Below are 16,086 nucleotides of genomic sequence, written 5' to 3'. Positions count from 1 at the left end.
GATGAGAAGAGCCAGAATGCCAGCATGAACTCTGAAATGTATCATTGAGGGAGCCTGGAGGCCAGCATATACTTTGGTCTGGTAGTAGGTACCATGGATAGCCATTTGCCTCTCTGCCCCAAGTGATAAAGAAACTGGCTCCTTTGGTAGAGGTGAACCAGCTTTCTGCGGAATGCTGGCTTTTTCTAACCTCCAGAATTTGGAGAAGTGAAATTCCTTTGGACCAGACAACAGTCACCATATTTTCTCTTTATTTCTTGCTTTAATGTTACCATGCCCACCATCAGATAGATCTTTCTAAGCCATTCATCTATCTATCCTTAAAAATAAAAAACAAAACAATGACAAAAAAATCCTGAGAATTAACTTTTCTGATACTCAAAGAATGAAAATGCCTTTCAAATTCTTCCCCAGTGTATACCCAGAACTGTAGCAAATTCTCTATTACTTGTTACTCTGAGCAAAGACCTGAGTACCTTTGATCTGATCCACAGTCTTATTCATGTATGTGCCCCCTTCACCATCTTGATACACAGACTTCTTAGTGTCTCAGGCACCATGGAATCTAGGAATTCTGTTTTCTCTGAACTGGATAGTCATCAGCTTTGAACCTGCACAGCATTCTATTTGCAGACACTAATTGTCTGTGTAGTCAATATATTTTCCTAGTGTAGTAGAACATATTTTTGCTAATAATATCTAAGCTCTAGTTATGACCAATAAATGTTGTAGTGTAACTTAAAAGCCCAGTTATCTAAATGTATCTGAGCATAATTTGAAGTTACTGGTGCATTTAGGAGGAGAATATCCATTCCAGAGCCCAAACCAAGAAACTGCCAAAGAAACAACAGAATGTCTTGACTACAGAAACACCAAAAGGACAGCCATCAGAAAAACAGAAAATTTCATCTGAGCTAAGAGATGGGAGAGAAGACAGTCTTTGCCTATCTTCTGTATCTGTGTCTGGGAGCCCATCATCTGTGGAAGTGATGAGATGTCAGTGTTACTTCATTTCCCTTGCATTTTACTGGAATAGTTAACAATTTTCCTTTGTAACTCTATGAAAATATTTAATGATTAGTTTTGTGAAATTTGAGATAGGTAGTTTAAGGTTAATTTTAAATCAGCTAATGCTAATATTTTTTGCCAACTTGAGTACATACTAGAATCCCTAGATTTTCATGTTAAGACGTTAAAGATCAAATGATTCAATGTGGAAATATTTAATACTCATAAGCTATAAATGTGAAAATGTAGCATCAAAATTCTAATATACCTTAAGCTCCAATATTTAACAACATAGCTGTATTGGATCCTTTATACAATTCTTTGACAAAAGTCTAGGAATATGATTCTGTGAACTCACAGTAGATTATCTTCAGAAACAATTGCTTTTGCTTTTATTTAAAAATTGTTGGTAATGAAAATACATATTCTTTAGAGTGTTGACTTACGTGTGTTTTTCATTTACAAAAACCAAGTTCCTGTGAGGCTATTTTAAAACAGTTCCAAATGTGAATCATTTCAGTTAAAGTCAAGACTTATAATGTATCTGTTTCCCCTAAAGCACTGCAAAATCCTTTTATTTTCACAATGCTCAAAATCATTGTCACATTAGATAAGCTAAGACAAATGCATATACCTTGATTTGAGCTGAAAACAGAATTGATTTACATTAAAATTTACATCCTCATTTGTTATTTTGGTGCATGTGTGCATATGAATATGGAATGTTGTTCCTGAGGAGACATCTTCCCCCTGAAACTTGTTAAGTAAGTGGGTCTCCTCACTACCTGGACTCACCAAACAGAATGGCCTGGCTAGCTGGCCCACTGAGCTCCAGAGATCCAACTCCCAAGCTCTAGCATTACAGGCATGTTTCACCATGCCTGGTTTTTTATGTGGGTTCAGGAGATTAACTCAGGTCCTTGTGGTTATGCAGTAAGCACTTTCTGACTGAGCTGTCTCTCCAGCCTTACTGTCCTGGTTTTTCAGTGAGCAACTTAGACTAACTGACTTTGTAAAACTTTAACAATAGTTACTATAATGTTAAAATATTTAAGATAACACTTAAGTTGATCATTATATTTCATCTCATACTATATGTATTTTTGCTTAAATTGTTTTTAAAAGTTCTTAAATTTTCAACTGGAAATATTTCAAAGTCTTAGTATTTCAAACATAGTTGGCCTTAAATTATTGAAAGTGTATCTTTTAAAAATACAACTAATTCTTGAGAAATGATAAATTATTAAATCTATCATGCCCTTTCCTAGAGCAAGCATGAACAGTAAGTAATACTATATGTTTTATATGTTTGTGTTTATGGGGAATCTAGGTATAGAAAAAATAACAGAAAGGGATTTTACTCAAGATTATGACTACATCACAAAATCTTTCTCACCTTATCCAAAAACTGCATCATCTGAATCTTTAAATGGTAACAATAAAGTTGGAGGTCAGGGAAAATCACCCAGAATCAGTGAGACCAGTACACTGCGTGTGAGAAAGAGTTACTCACCTGTTCCAGGACTACCTTCTTTGGTAAGAATATAATTTTCTTTATCATATGCTTCTGAAAATGGTAAGCCACTTTGTTCATCAAATATGTATTTCATATTTGTTATTTGGTGTTTGTAACATTTAATAGTTTTAGTTATTGAAATCACAAATTGACAAAACTGAAAAAAAATGTAGTTGAAAACCATATTGCTTAAGTGCTTAGTTATATAAAGAAGAAACTCATAGGTACTAACCATTGCTTATAATAAAATGGTATTAATGACTGTTTAGGGCTTGGAGGTGTCACTTAGAGCCTTTGTCTAGCATGCATGAGGACCTAGATACAGTACCAGCACTTAAAAAAAAGTACAATAGTCACTTAACACACCTGTATCAGAGATCCAAAACTGCTGATTTGTTGAGCCATCTGACCTAGCACTTTTAGCTGAGTGTTTTTTTTTGTTTTGTTTTGTTTTTTATTTTATTTCTAGAGGCTTTTAAAGGCCCTTTTATTTCAAACCAGTAGTATTTAAAGGCGATATTTTGCAAGGTCTGTCTACATCTAGGTAATTCTAACTACCTTCATTATCTTCTGTGATGTGTTCTATGCTCTATGGAATTTTAGTTTGCTACATACTCACTTGCTGGAAACTGACTATGCCCCTTTTCCATAGTTTCTGCTGAGTTCTACATGATGTTTCTGCCTTTACCAGACTGATGTATATGAAGTTCAATCTGTCTTTGGAGTTTCATGGTTCAGTGCATTAATGAGTACTTTCAGTTTTTAGCCATTCTGTGAATTAGTCGTTTTGTTTTTGTGTTAGTAGGGGTTGAGTTCAGTACTTTGTACATACTAGATAAGCATTCTTCACCAAGCTACATTTCTAGTCCCATTTATGTTTTCTGATTTGTAAATGGAAGTGTTGCTATATCTTAAAGTTTACAGGAAGTTTTATTTTGGGGGTGGTGGCGGTCCTGCTATGTAGCTCTGAAACTGACTATGTAGACAAGGCTGGCCTCAAACTTAGAGATCCATTAGCCTCTGCCTCCTAAGTTTGGGGATTGAAAGCGGGAATCACTACACTCAGCCTTTATATAGGAATTCTTATTGTAGGCCTGGATGTCACTTCTGTATTGGTTACATACCATTGTATCTTTCAGTTGGTGGAATCCAGAACTCCAATCTGACAAATGATGAAATAAAATTTCTAATCTTTAGAATGTTTAAGACTCCAGTGAGAATGGTTGATACATACCTGTAGTTTGATGTTTAATACATAACTTTACTCCCAGCACTCAAAGGGTGAAGGCAGGAAGATTGAAATATCAAGACCAATGTGGGCTATATTAGTAAGACCCAATTCTTCCTTAAGTATTACCCTTAAAATATTTCCCTTTAATGTGAAAATGTTATTTTTGATTTAAACTTTTAGGTTTTAGTCTCTCTAGGATTTCCTGTGAATGATGAGAGTTTTCAACTTACAATATTTACATTAACTAACTCAGGCTTAGTCTTGTTGATCATGTGAGTCTGGCTATTAGTCACTATCTTTGTGCTAATACCACACTGTTTAATTTTACACTTTTCTATGTGTTTCACACAAAAACCCCACACTTTACATTTCTGGAGTTTTACAGGTTTTATTTTATTCTATTTTATTTTTTGGTTTTTCGAGACAGGGTTTCTCTGTGTAACTTTGCATCTTTCCTGGATCTCGCTCTGTAGACAAGGCTAGCCTTGAACTCACAAAGATCCGCCTGGCTCTGCCTCTCGAGTGCTAGGATTAAAGGTGTGTGCCACCACTGCCTGGCGGTTTTTGCTTTTGTATTTTATCTTAACAAAAAGGCCAAGAAGTAATAGTTTTTTGCTCTTGTATAAAAAATTAATGATTTTTTTTGTATTTTGAGTGATCTTGTTGAATTCTATAATTTCCCAGATTGTCATAGACTTTCTGTATAGACAGTTATATAAAGTATTATAATTTTTGCATTTGATGACCAGTTCTTGTGCTTTCATGTTCTTTTTCTAATTAAAATAACATGACTTCTGAAGTATAGAAGCCATACTAGCAGGCATCTTTGCTTATGGTCTTTGCTAGATGCTTGTCATTGAGCTAATTAATGTTCTGTTTAAGTAGATGCTGAATTTTAGCATTGTGTTAATTCTCTAAAATTTTAAATTGTTTCTTACTATTTCATTCAACTTTTTTTCTGCTTTTAAGTAGTTATCTAACTTCCTTTGGGTTTTTGTATGTCTTATTCTTTCATAGCCCAGAAACACTCCGACCAAGAATAATTATGTTATGAATAGAAAAAATACAAATTCAGTGATAGATAATCAAAGAACCCTACATTATAACAGCTATTCAGATGTAAGCAGTAATAGCTCAGAGAAACATTTTATGGAAACTGAATCTCCAGATAGTCGTGAAAACCATATGCAAAGCAAAAGAGAGGTAATATGCTAATTCAAATTGCTAATCTTCAGTAGGAATCATATTACCATGTATTTTTCCATCTCAGTGACTTAAGAATCTGATTTTTAATATGTAGAATGATTTAGTCATGTGAAAAGTTGGGAATTTTAAAGGAAAGTCTTAAAATAATGAAGATATAAGGGCTAAATCCCTTAGTTTATATATTTATAAGATTTTCTGGCTTCATGGTTATATAGAAATTTGATTAGCTGAACTTCTTGTAAGCAGAAAACTCCAATGGTCAATAAGTAAAAATATTTAACAACTTGAATCATATAGAAGATGAAAATAAAGTATTGTATCTTGGAGTGGGACTAAGATTTGAGCTACCTTTAAGTGGCTAGAAAACACACATATAAAGAGTAGTGATCTAAGTAAAATTCCAATTTTTAAAAAGCTGTGTTCAAATAGTAAAACACAAGTTTAAAGGTGAAAATGTAGCTCCCTATTTCCTAACTCAGATAAATAAAGACACTAATAACAAGGAGAAATTGACAGTAAGAAATGTCAGGTAAAAACTAATAGCATAAAATTGATGTTAATCTAATATCAAGATTCATTTGTAGCAGTCTTAAAGATGAAAAGAAAGACTAGATAGGCAATGCTATGAAAAAGAATTTGGCAGCATTTGAAATCTGTTGGCTTGGGAGTTTGATAAAGAATAGTCAAAGTTGAATATAAGTGTTTATACTACTTTTCTAATTTCTAATATTCATTTTAGGAAAGTCATGCAGCATCTCCATTGTCATTGTCTAGTGAAAGAAGAGAGAAAATATGGTTGGACATGTGCAGTGACAACACTCATGTATCAGGTTTGTAGACATAGTCTTGCTTTTAAAAGACTTACTTTAAAAGTTTTCTGTGTGTTGCCTGCATGAATATATATGCTTCATGTGCATGCAATGTCTATATAGGCCAGAGGTGTCAAGTATGCTGGAACTGGAGTTAAAGATAGTTATGAGCAACTGTCTGGGTGCTAGGAACTGAGCCTGGGTCCTTGTAAGAGCAGCCAGTGCTCTCAACTATTAAGCCATCTTTCTAGTCACAGCCTTGCCTTTTAAAGAAATTACTAATTACTTTGAACTTATACTTAAATGAATTCTACATTTCAAGTCATATCATTATTTGTTGTCAGAAATAAAAAGTATATGTACTTTAAAATAGTTGTTTAAAAGCTTTTTAATTAAAGAAATAAAGTAGTAGATATATTGAATCAGAACTATTTTTTAACGGTTTCTTAAGGTCCCAGTCAACGTAGTTGCAAACGGCGGATGTACCTAGAAGAAGATGATCTAAGTAATTCCAATGACGCAGAAGTGGAAGAGGCAGAAGACAGAGAACAGTTGCTTTCTAAAAGACTGTGTCAAAGGGAAGATCTGGATTTTCACACCTACAAAAGTAAGCAGATCAAACCCTGTCAGACTGCAGTTACTTCAGGTCAGCTTCCTATAGTTTGACTTCAACAAAAACAACTCTCTTTGTAAAAAACAACTGGGTAAGTCCAAGGTGGATATGGACTTTTATCACAAATTTCACTTTATATAAAAGTTGTAGTGTGGGTCTCAAATACTCAGAGATTCCCCCCATCATTCTACCATGTCTTAACATTTACATTTTACTGAAGTCTGAGTTACTTGAAGTGGTAGTGTATCACTAGATACTCTTCAGGTGCTTCTTCCTTGTTAGTGGATCCGACTTAAAAGTAACCAATACTGCACCTTAGTTGTTGTTTGTGCCTCAATAGCCCTATCAAAGGGTTCTGTAACAAGGAAGACTTTCGTTTTTATAAAAAAACAAACAAACCTGTTTTTTTTTTAAAACACAGAATTTTGTTTTCAGTTGGAAGACAAGGATAAATTTGTAGTAATGCATATTTTAATATTAGCTCATTGTTTTCATTTTTAATGTCTAAAATTACAGCTTCATTATCAACACCAGATTTTTCTATTCCTGAGGACTGGCAACAGGAATTACCAGGTGCTGGAATGTTTTATGATAACATCAGCTCAGACTATAAGAGGAAAACTGACGTGAGTTACCTCAAATTACACACAGTACCATAATATACCTCAAGTTTCTGGTAGATGATGGATGGCTTGTCTGATCCTTGGCTAGCAAAACATTCATTTATGAATCTGACTTTGCATATGTGATAAATTGGAATGATTGTCAGATAAAAGACACCTCTCATCACTTCTAAAATCTCTCTACTATATATATTCCTAATTCTTCTGTTCAATTTTTCTTTGCATTTTGACATTTTGCTTTTTGTGTATGTGAGGTACATACCTCACACATAGATGCTTGTGGAGGCCACAGGGCTACATTAGGTGTCCTCAGTTGTTCTCCATCTTCTTTTTGAGAAATGATCGCTTCATGAAGATACATTTTGTCCATTCACCTATATTGTACCTTCTGGCCAGCAAGCCCCAGATAGCCTGTTTCTGCCTCCTCAGAGTTGGCTTCACAGGTACATGTACCTGCACCTGTCTTTTTTTTTCCCCCCTGAGACAGGGTTTCTCTGTGTAGTTTTGGTGCCTGTCCTGGATCTCACTCTGTAGACCAGACTGGCCTCAAACTCACAGAGATCCACATGCCTCTGCCTCCCAAGTGCTGGGATTAAAGGCGTGCACCACTACCTCCCGGCTACCTTTTCTTTCTATCCAAAGATAAGATCTGAAATTTCTTAAAATCTTCATTTTTCCCAAGATCAAGAGAATCTCTAATTTTATAGATTCTGTTATGTGTCTCTGGTAGGTGAAAGTACGTTTTGTAAAAAATGGTATATTCTATTAAGCTGTGTTCTTGAAGAAAACTATAATTAGTAGCAAATTTTATAAATACTATACATATGTAATATTCCTAAAACAATAGAAAATTGAACTCTATTCAAATCCTGACCAAAACAAGTAGCCACTGCTCTTTTATAAAAAAGTCAACTTTAAATAATTGCATTTTTAGTTTTCTAAGATTTTCTTAGTTGTTTATGTTATGGAAAGACTTTTTTGTAATACAATCTTGGTTAGCTTGTTATTTTCATAAAAACATTTTAAGTTAAAAGTATTTTTCAGACCCAACATAAAATCATGGATGATTTTACTACAAAGACATTAAAATTGACTCAACAACATCTAATGACAATGACCTATCAAGCTCGGGGACGCAGGTCTGTACCACAATTCTGTCTGGTAGGCCATGCATCTGTGCGCTTATGAGCTGTGGGCCCTATGGTTCAAAACAATCTCATTTTGTCTCTTCCTAATAGGGGTGAAAATCTCGACAAATTCCAAGTCACTCTCCTAGATGAGCTGAAGAAAGTTGAAAAAGACTCACAGACTTTACGAGACTTGGAGAAGGAGTTTGTGGTTTGTGTTTCTAAAAATTAAACATTTCTCAAAATGTTTGAAGTCTATGTATAACTCTTTAAAATTTTGTGCTTTCCACTTTGAGAGACTGTTGCAGGTTGTTATTTAAAGCATAGCCCTATCTTATAGCAGCTGCATTTGAATTCAGAAATTGTCAACAAATTTATAATGATGATCTTTGATAATGTGGGAGATATCTGAAAGATTTTACTTCTAATACTTGTAATCTGAAAAAGTGTGTGCTAAATGCAGTATTCTTAGCCTATAATCAGTTTTTACTTAAATTTAAAGTAGTAGAAATACATTAATTCTACTTCCAGGTTTTAATTATGTTAAAGTACAAGAGTTTTATTGTACCCTAATACTTAGGACATCGGGGAAAAATTAGTTCAGAAGATGAGGGCATATCTCCGAAGTGAGCAGGAGAGGTTAGTACACTTTTCTTAATGGATAGAATCAGTAAGCTTAAAGATGAAACATAGCTGTAGCAATGGAATGTGGCCTGATATGTTAAAAGTTAATTATCATTTTATTTATTAGGCTTCGTGTTTTGAAAACTTCACTGGATAAAAATTTTCCTGTCTATAACTCAGTTTATGAAGACAGTATTTTTATATCTGAGGTATAAATTTATATACTTATCTGTAACCTTAATGTTGGTTAGTCTAACTTGTCTTTTTGTTGTGAAAATTGGAAAAATTTCATGAGGGAAATATGTTTACAGATGCGTTTGATGAAAGCAAATATGAATATGCTGCAAGACAAGCTACTTAAGGAAATGGTAAGTGAGCTCAGTGTTTTCTTCTGTGTAATTGCCAGCTTCTGTGCCGCTTCCTGTCTGCTTTATAAAACAGGCTCTTGCTTTTGAGTCCAGGCTGGCCTTTATGTGTGATTCTCTCACCTCAGCCTCCAATTTTATGCTCAGATTATAGCCATGAACCACCACACTTGTTTGCTTTTTGTCTTTTTGTGGGAGTTTGGAGAAACCAGGTTCAACCTGGTGACTTAGTTCTTTAAATTATGGGAACCTTGTTAGAGTAGATGAGGAATGGATGAGGGAAAAGATAATGATTTGCAAATGTGAAAACTAGGTGAAGAAATGACTTGTTTGTGCTGTTTATAAACATTGTATACTTTAACCAAAACCAAGCAACCCAGACTACTGAGTGGAAGAACTAACTGTTAACCTGCACTTCTGTTAAGCAGTGGCACTTCATTGACTTGCATAAACTTAGTTGGCTTTCTAAAAATCAAGTAGCCACATTTTAGGATGAAGTGTACCCCAAAGAGACTGGTGTCACTGCTTTACATGGACATGTTTAAAGGTTTTCTCAAAGTTTTAAGTATATAATAGTAGTGACCTTTATCTATATAAAGTATTAAAATACCTGAGACTTTAATGGCATGCAGTACTAAGTGGTGCAGAGATTGTGAAACTATAGTCAGCCTTGTACAACTTGAGCAAACAAGCTGCCAAATTGGTCCTCATTGAAAATTTTTTTCTATAGTTTTTTTGTTTGTCTATCTGTTTGTTTAAGGTAGAGTTTCTCTGTGTAATGGCCCAGCTATCCTATAACTAGCTCTGTAGATCAGGCTGGCCTTGAACTCAAGGAAATCTGCCTGCCTCTGCTTCCCAAGTACTAGGATTAAAGACATATGCCACCACTGCCCATCTAGATTTTTTTTTTTAACTCTTCTTTAGTTTTTGAATTGTGAAGCTTTGAAAGATTGCAAGTCTTTTCTCCACTACTATGAATATTGCTAGTGATGGGAGAATCCTCTGGATACCTCCATGTAGACCTAAGGGACTGGGTGGAATGAACACTAATTGTATCTTTATGCAAATGGTTCTTTTCTCCTTGATCACAGCATAAAGAGGAACTTCTCAACATACGCAGAGGACTGTTATCATTATTCAAGGTTCATGAAGGAAATGATGTGTGAAATCTGGCTGCTGTCAACACATTTTATCTAATTGTTTATTTTTATGTATAACTGAAAAAAAAAGAAACAACTAAGTAGCCGTTCAAATATTCATCATCCAAGCAGCTGTATTATGTTCAGGAACCTCCAGACTCAAATGTTTTCTTAGAGATGAAGAAACGACTCCAATACAACTTATGTGTATACTATGAACAAACAGTAAAAGGGCTGGCTTACTTTGGATCATATTTACATTAATTTTTATCTGTGAAATTATTGTCTTTATTAGAGTTACATGAATTGTATTTTTTAATTAATACAGTTTTGGAATAGATATACTGTAATTTGCATGATGGTTTGGAATATACAAGTAATAAAATATTAGCCATCCTTTGAAACTCTGCTTTAAAATGTGTACTTGTTAGTCCCTTTACACTTTGAGGTATTTATGGTTCCAGTGTACTAAAAATGGACTAAAGACCTAAAATTGTAGCTACTTCATAAATATTTTAACTCCAAAGCAGGCTGCTTTGCCAATGCTTTCTAAGCTCCTGGTATTCATATAATTTTCTGTTGGATTATTTTTGAAATAAATGCTTACTTCACTTGAGTAAGTATAATTACTTTATGATCACTATTCTATTTTATGAACCATGAATTACAAGCCACCTTCAGTCAGACACTTGAAGGATACTACCAAGCAGCATTGCTCTCCTTTGTGTGTTTCAAGGTGGTATAGGATATTTAAACAATACCAGTATTCAATGTTATAATGGTAAAGTGGCTTCTTAGTTACTTACAAAATACATTCTCGGTGTATTCAGTTGACCTCTGCTAAGATTTTAAGACTTATGAAGAAAATAATGGAGTTTCTATTTCAAGAGCAAGAGATAGCCCCTTAGATAGTTGTGTGTACAGCAAAGATTTGCTACAATTAATTTTGTAGCTCATGTTTTATTTTTGAGACAGGGTCTGTGTAAACCAAGCTAACCTCAAATTCAGATCTGCCTGCTAAGATTAAAGTCATGTGTCCCCAACATCTAGCCTTAAGATGATATGTTGTAATGGTTAGTTTTAGTGTTTTTCAAATTGTTGTGCATTTTTAAGCACATTAAGTAAAAGTTATCCTTAAGATTATTCTAAAATAATCCCTAGAAGAAAATAATTCATTTTTTTCATGAACCACGAGTTTTGAGTGAGATCAGTGGTTACACTGTTTTGAACTTTAATATACTATGATACCAAAAATTTATATTAAAAAGGAATTTAGTGAAGTGGGCTGTCACACTAATGGAGTACTTTTTAACAGCAATAGTCTCTGTTATTTACCCAACTTTATGCTCATTTTTTGCATAAATTAGGCAAGTAATTTTGATTATGAGTTAGAGTATAGAAACTCAAAATAGTTTTGATAATTTAGCTGTGAGTTGTTCTGTCATTCATTTTTAGTATTAATGGTGTATTCATTTATTTTTATATTTAGACCAGGAGTTAGAAACTTGGTATTCAAGTTCTATGTGATAATATGCTTTAGGATTTGTGGGACAAGAAACAATTTGGAAATAGAATGTATTTCATTTAGAAATATCAGAACTGGACAGAGAAGTACGTAGGCTAACTGCATATCCTAACCTCTTACTCTTCTCCTCCAGATAGGTTCCTAGTGTCCCTAGTGTCCCAGTGTAGTAGACCATTTGCTGTGCCTCCCCTTTCTCTCTGCCTCATCTCCAGCAGACCATGCAGATCTTCTCTTCCAACCTCCCTGACTCATCCTTTATCCCAACCCTCAACTCCAGCAGGCATTCCTTGGGAGCACACAGGCCACACTGGCCAGTGAATCAGATAGAGTGACTACAGATCTTCCCTCCTCTCCAAATCCAATTAACAAGTTTCACCCCCAGCTCTATAGCAGATCACCTGTTGTGTCCTCTCCTTGTTCTCTGCCATTCCTAGAGGACTAAGCAGAGCCTGGTAGAACCTTCCTCCTGTGGGGCCCCCTCGGTGCTCCCTATCTATCTCCATCCCAATTACTAAGTATCAACTTCCAATACCTAGAAACACATTCTACACAGAACCCCCAGTGGCCACACCTGGTAGGATCCCAGAAAAAATCCTTACCAGGTAACACAGCCACCATATCCTAAGAATCAGAGAGGGCAACAGAATGCAAGGAACAAAACATCCAACCAACAAAGACAAGACCAGATGTTAGCAACTAGAATTACAATTATCCCAAACCAAGATATCTAGACAGCAACATAAAAACACAGTAACAGCCAGGACATTATGTCACTATTAGAGCCTGGCAACCCTACTACAGTGGGCTTTGAGAAACTGAACATAGCTGAAGCATAAGACAAGACTTTAAAATAGCCTTTATAAGAATGATAGATGTCCTTAAAGAGGAAATGAATAAATAAATCCCTTAAATCTATGAAAACACAAACAAGCAGTAGAAGGAAGAGTAAAAGTTCAGGACATGAAAGTGAAAATAGAATCAATAAAGAAAACCCAAACTGAGGGAAATCTGGAAATGAAAATAAGAACTCAAACAGGAACCTCAGAGGCAAACCTCACCAACATAATATAAGAGATGGAAGAGAGATTATCAGGCATTGAAGACAAGATAGAAGAAATCAATATCTTGGTCAAAGAAAATGTTAAATCTAAAATAGTCCAAGGCACAAAACAGCCAGGAAATCTGACACTATGAAAAAGACCAAATCTACAAATGATAGGAATAGAAGGAGAAGAATTCCAGGTCAAAGACACAGAAAATATTTCCAACAAAAGCATTGACAATTAACCTAACCTAAAAGGGATGTCAAGGTACAAGAAGTATGCAGAACACCAAACAGACTGGGCCAGAAAAAAAATTCTCAGCACATGGTTTGGATGAAAATGGCTTGCATAAGCTCATAGGGAGTGGCATTATTTGAAAGGATTAGGACATGTGGCCTTGTTGATGAAGGTGTATCACTGGGGGTGGGCTTTGAGGTTTCAGAAGCTCAAGCCAGGCACAGTGGCTCACTTTCTCTTTCTGCTGCCTGCTAATCCAGATGTGGATCTCCCAGCTTCTTCTCTGGCACCATGTGTGCCTGCATGCTGTCTTATTTCCTGCCATAATGAAAATGGACTAAACCTCTGAACTGTAAGCCAAGCCTCAATTAATGTTTTCCTTTATAAGAGTTGCCATGGTAATGGTGTGTCTTCACAGCAACAGGAATCCTAAGACAGGATTTGGTACCAGGAATAGGGTTATAGGCTTGACTGTGCTTTTGTTTGAAGGAATGTGGACTTTGGATTAGAAAAGCGGTAGAATGCTTTAAGTGGGGTTTAAGATACCATATGAGTAGGAGCATGAAAGACAGTGGTGCTGAGGGTCATTTGAACTGTGGGAGGCCTGGCTCAAGAGGTTTCAGAGGAGAAGAATATTAGTATGTGGCCTTGAGACTATTCTTGTGATATTTTGGCAAAGAATGTGGCTGCTTTCTGTCCTTGTCCAAAAAAATCTGCTAAAGGCTGTGTATTAACATCTTCAGCAGAGGAGATTTCTAGACAGCCTGGTATTGACTGTTGCTTTGTTATTAGTGGCCATACTTATGCAGATCTATAATAAAATGAGCAAGCTAAGCAAGAAAAAATCTAAAATGTACAGTTTGAGGAGAAAAGGGGCACCAGGAAGTGTAAACAGATTCAAGAAAAGCCTGAAGCTAAGTGGAATAAAGGGAGTGACCTCAGAGCAAGACCCCACCCAGCTAAGCTTCCAATTTATGAAAAGAAAAGGAAAGCTTAGGGTTGGGTGTGGTGGTGCACACCTTTAATCTACACACTGGAAGGCAGAGGCTGGCAGATTTCAAAGTCTAAGGCCAGCGCTGGTCTACAGAGCAAGTTCCAGGACAGCCAAGCTTAGGCAGTGAAGGAAACCATTGAAAACAGAGAGCTGGTGAAATGTAATTGAGGGAGCCATGTTCCAGCCCCAGCAAGCAACAGAACTTGGCAGGTTCATCCACATGGTACTGGCTTTAGAGTCAAGGATACAAGATGTGGGATTGTGGAATCTCGCTCGTCAACTAAGGAAAGCTGCTGAGGCCAGGCATGTGTCAGGGATGCCCCTGAATGGAGAACCAGAGATGCCATTGTGTGAAGCTGTGAAAGTTAAACCTAGATTTCCTTGGAGATTCCAAGATGTTGGGGATGTCAGAGCTGTGGGATACCTTCAGAGAGAGCTGTAGACTAGGTATGGAACCAGCCCAAGAAAAGTATGTTGCAGTCAACAAAGCTGGAAGGAGTTAAAAGATCTGAAGAGCACTTCAGAAATAGAGATTCAGAGTTTGGAGTTTACCCAGCTGGTTTTCAATCTTGCTTTAATCAAGTGTTTTTCTAACTATGGTCCCTTTTCTCCCTTTTGAAATGATAATGTATATCCTGTGCTGAATATATATTGGAAGTATATGATCTGCTCTTTTATTTTGATTTTACAAGGGGTTTTAGTTAATAGATTACCATGGGTCTCCAAAGAAACTGAGTTTTGGAGTTTTGAACACTGGAGACTGTTATAGACTATGGATAGAGATTTTTGAAGTTGGACTGAATGCATTTTTACATTATAATATAACTACAAGCCTATGGGGGCCAGAGAGTTGGAATGTGGCCTTTTGAATGGAAATGGCCCCCATATGCTCATAGAGAGTGGAATTATTTGGAAGGATTAGGATGTGAGGCTTTGTTGGAGTATATATGGCCTTGTTGGTAGAAGTGTCACTGCAAATGGGCTTTGAGGTTTCAGAAGCTCAAGCCAGGCCCAGTGACTTACTCTTTCCTTTTGTTACTAAATAGACCTAACAGACACAAAATATTTCACCCAAACATAGAATACAGCACTTTCTTAGCAGGTCATGGAACTTTCTGTAAAACTGAGCACATACGCTAACACAAAACAAGACTTGATAAATACAAGAAAAATTACCACCACTGATAAAAGCTGGATATCAGAAGCCATTAGAAAGCTTACAAACTCATGGAAGCTGAACAATTCACTACTGAATGAAATATGGGTCAGGACAAAAATTAAGAGAAAGGACTTTCTAGAATTGAATAAAAATGAAAACACAACATACCCAAACTAATGGAACAGAATGAAGGCAGTTATAAGAGACAAGTCCATAGAACACTAAGTACCTGTATTTAACATATATATATATATATATATAGCCATAGTCAAGCCAAGCACTGGGCCAAGCTCCAGTTGAAGCTTCCAGTTGAAGAGAGGGAGGAGGGATTATATAAGCAAGGGGGGTCAAGATCATAACAGGGAAATATACAGAGACAGCTAACCCAAGCTTGTGGGAGCTCACGGATTCTGAACCGACAGCTAGTGAGCCTGCATGGGACCAACCTAGGCCCTCTGCATGTGGGTAACAGTTGTGTAGTTTGGTCTGTTTTTGGGGTCCCAGCAGTGAGACCAGGATCTGTCCCTGGTGCATGAGCTAGCTTTTTGGAATCTGTTCCCTGCTGGGGATGCTGTGAAGGTATTGCTCTGATTGATTGATAAATAAAATGCTGATTGGCCAGTAGCTAGGCAGGAAGTATAGTGTTGGTAGGATAAGGAGAGAGAAGAATTCTGGAAGTGGAAGGCTGAGTCAGGAGACGCTGCCAGCTGCCGCAGCCATCAGAAGTAAGATGTAAAGTACTGGTAAGCCACAAGCCATGTGGCAACTTATAGATTAATAGAAATGGGTTAATTTAAGTTATAAGAACTAGATAGCAAAAAGCCTGCCACGACCATACATTTTATAAATAATATAAGTCTCTGTGTG

The 16,086-nt window shown here is 36.1% G+C and overlaps 1 protein-coding gene across 3 annotated transcripts in view; it reads left to right on the top strand.

Annotated features, from left to right (window-relative positions):
- Sycp2 (synaptonemal complex protein 2) overlaps positions 1-10,877 on the top strand; it is a 58,426-nt gene extending 47,549 nt beyond the window's left edge. For all 3 annotated transcript variants that reach the window (XM_037205451.1, XM_037205450.1, XM_028857289.2), the window contains 12 exons: positions 798-996; positions 2,339-2,544; positions 4,773-4,958; positions 5,701-5,791; positions 6,222-6,377; positions 6,900-7,009; positions 8,051-8,145; positions 8,245-8,344; positions 8,714-8,772; positions 8,885-8,966; positions 9,069-9,125; positions 10,214-10,877. In XM_037205451.1, the coding sequence (XP_037061346.1) occupies positions 798-996; positions 2,339-2,544; positions 4,773-4,958; positions 5,701-5,791; positions 6,222-6,377; positions 6,900-7,009; positions 8,051-8,145; positions 8,245-8,344; positions 8,714-8,772; positions 8,885-8,966; positions 9,069-9,125; positions 10,214-10,288 (1,416 nt within the window). In that variant the 3' untranslated portion in view covers positions 10,289-10,877. The remainder of the gene's footprint in view (positions 1-797; positions 997-2,338; positions 2,545-4,772; positions 4,959-5,700; positions 5,792-6,221; positions 6,378-6,899; positions 7,010-8,050; positions 8,146-8,244; positions 8,345-8,713; positions 8,773-8,884; positions 8,967-9,068; positions 9,126-10,213) is intronic.
- The last annotated feature ends 5,209 nt before the right edge of the window (positions 10,878-16,086 follow it).

This window comes from Peromyscus leucopus, chromosome 4 (assembly GCF_004664715.2).
Source record: "Peromyscus leucopus breed LL Stock chromosome 4, UCI_PerLeu_2.1, whole genome shotgun sequence".
NCBI classification, from domain to species: Eukaryota; Metazoa; Chordata; class Mammalia; order Rodentia; family Cricetidae; genus Peromyscus; species Peromyscus leucopus.
This window is presented reverse-complemented; position numbering and strand designations above follow the sequence as displayed.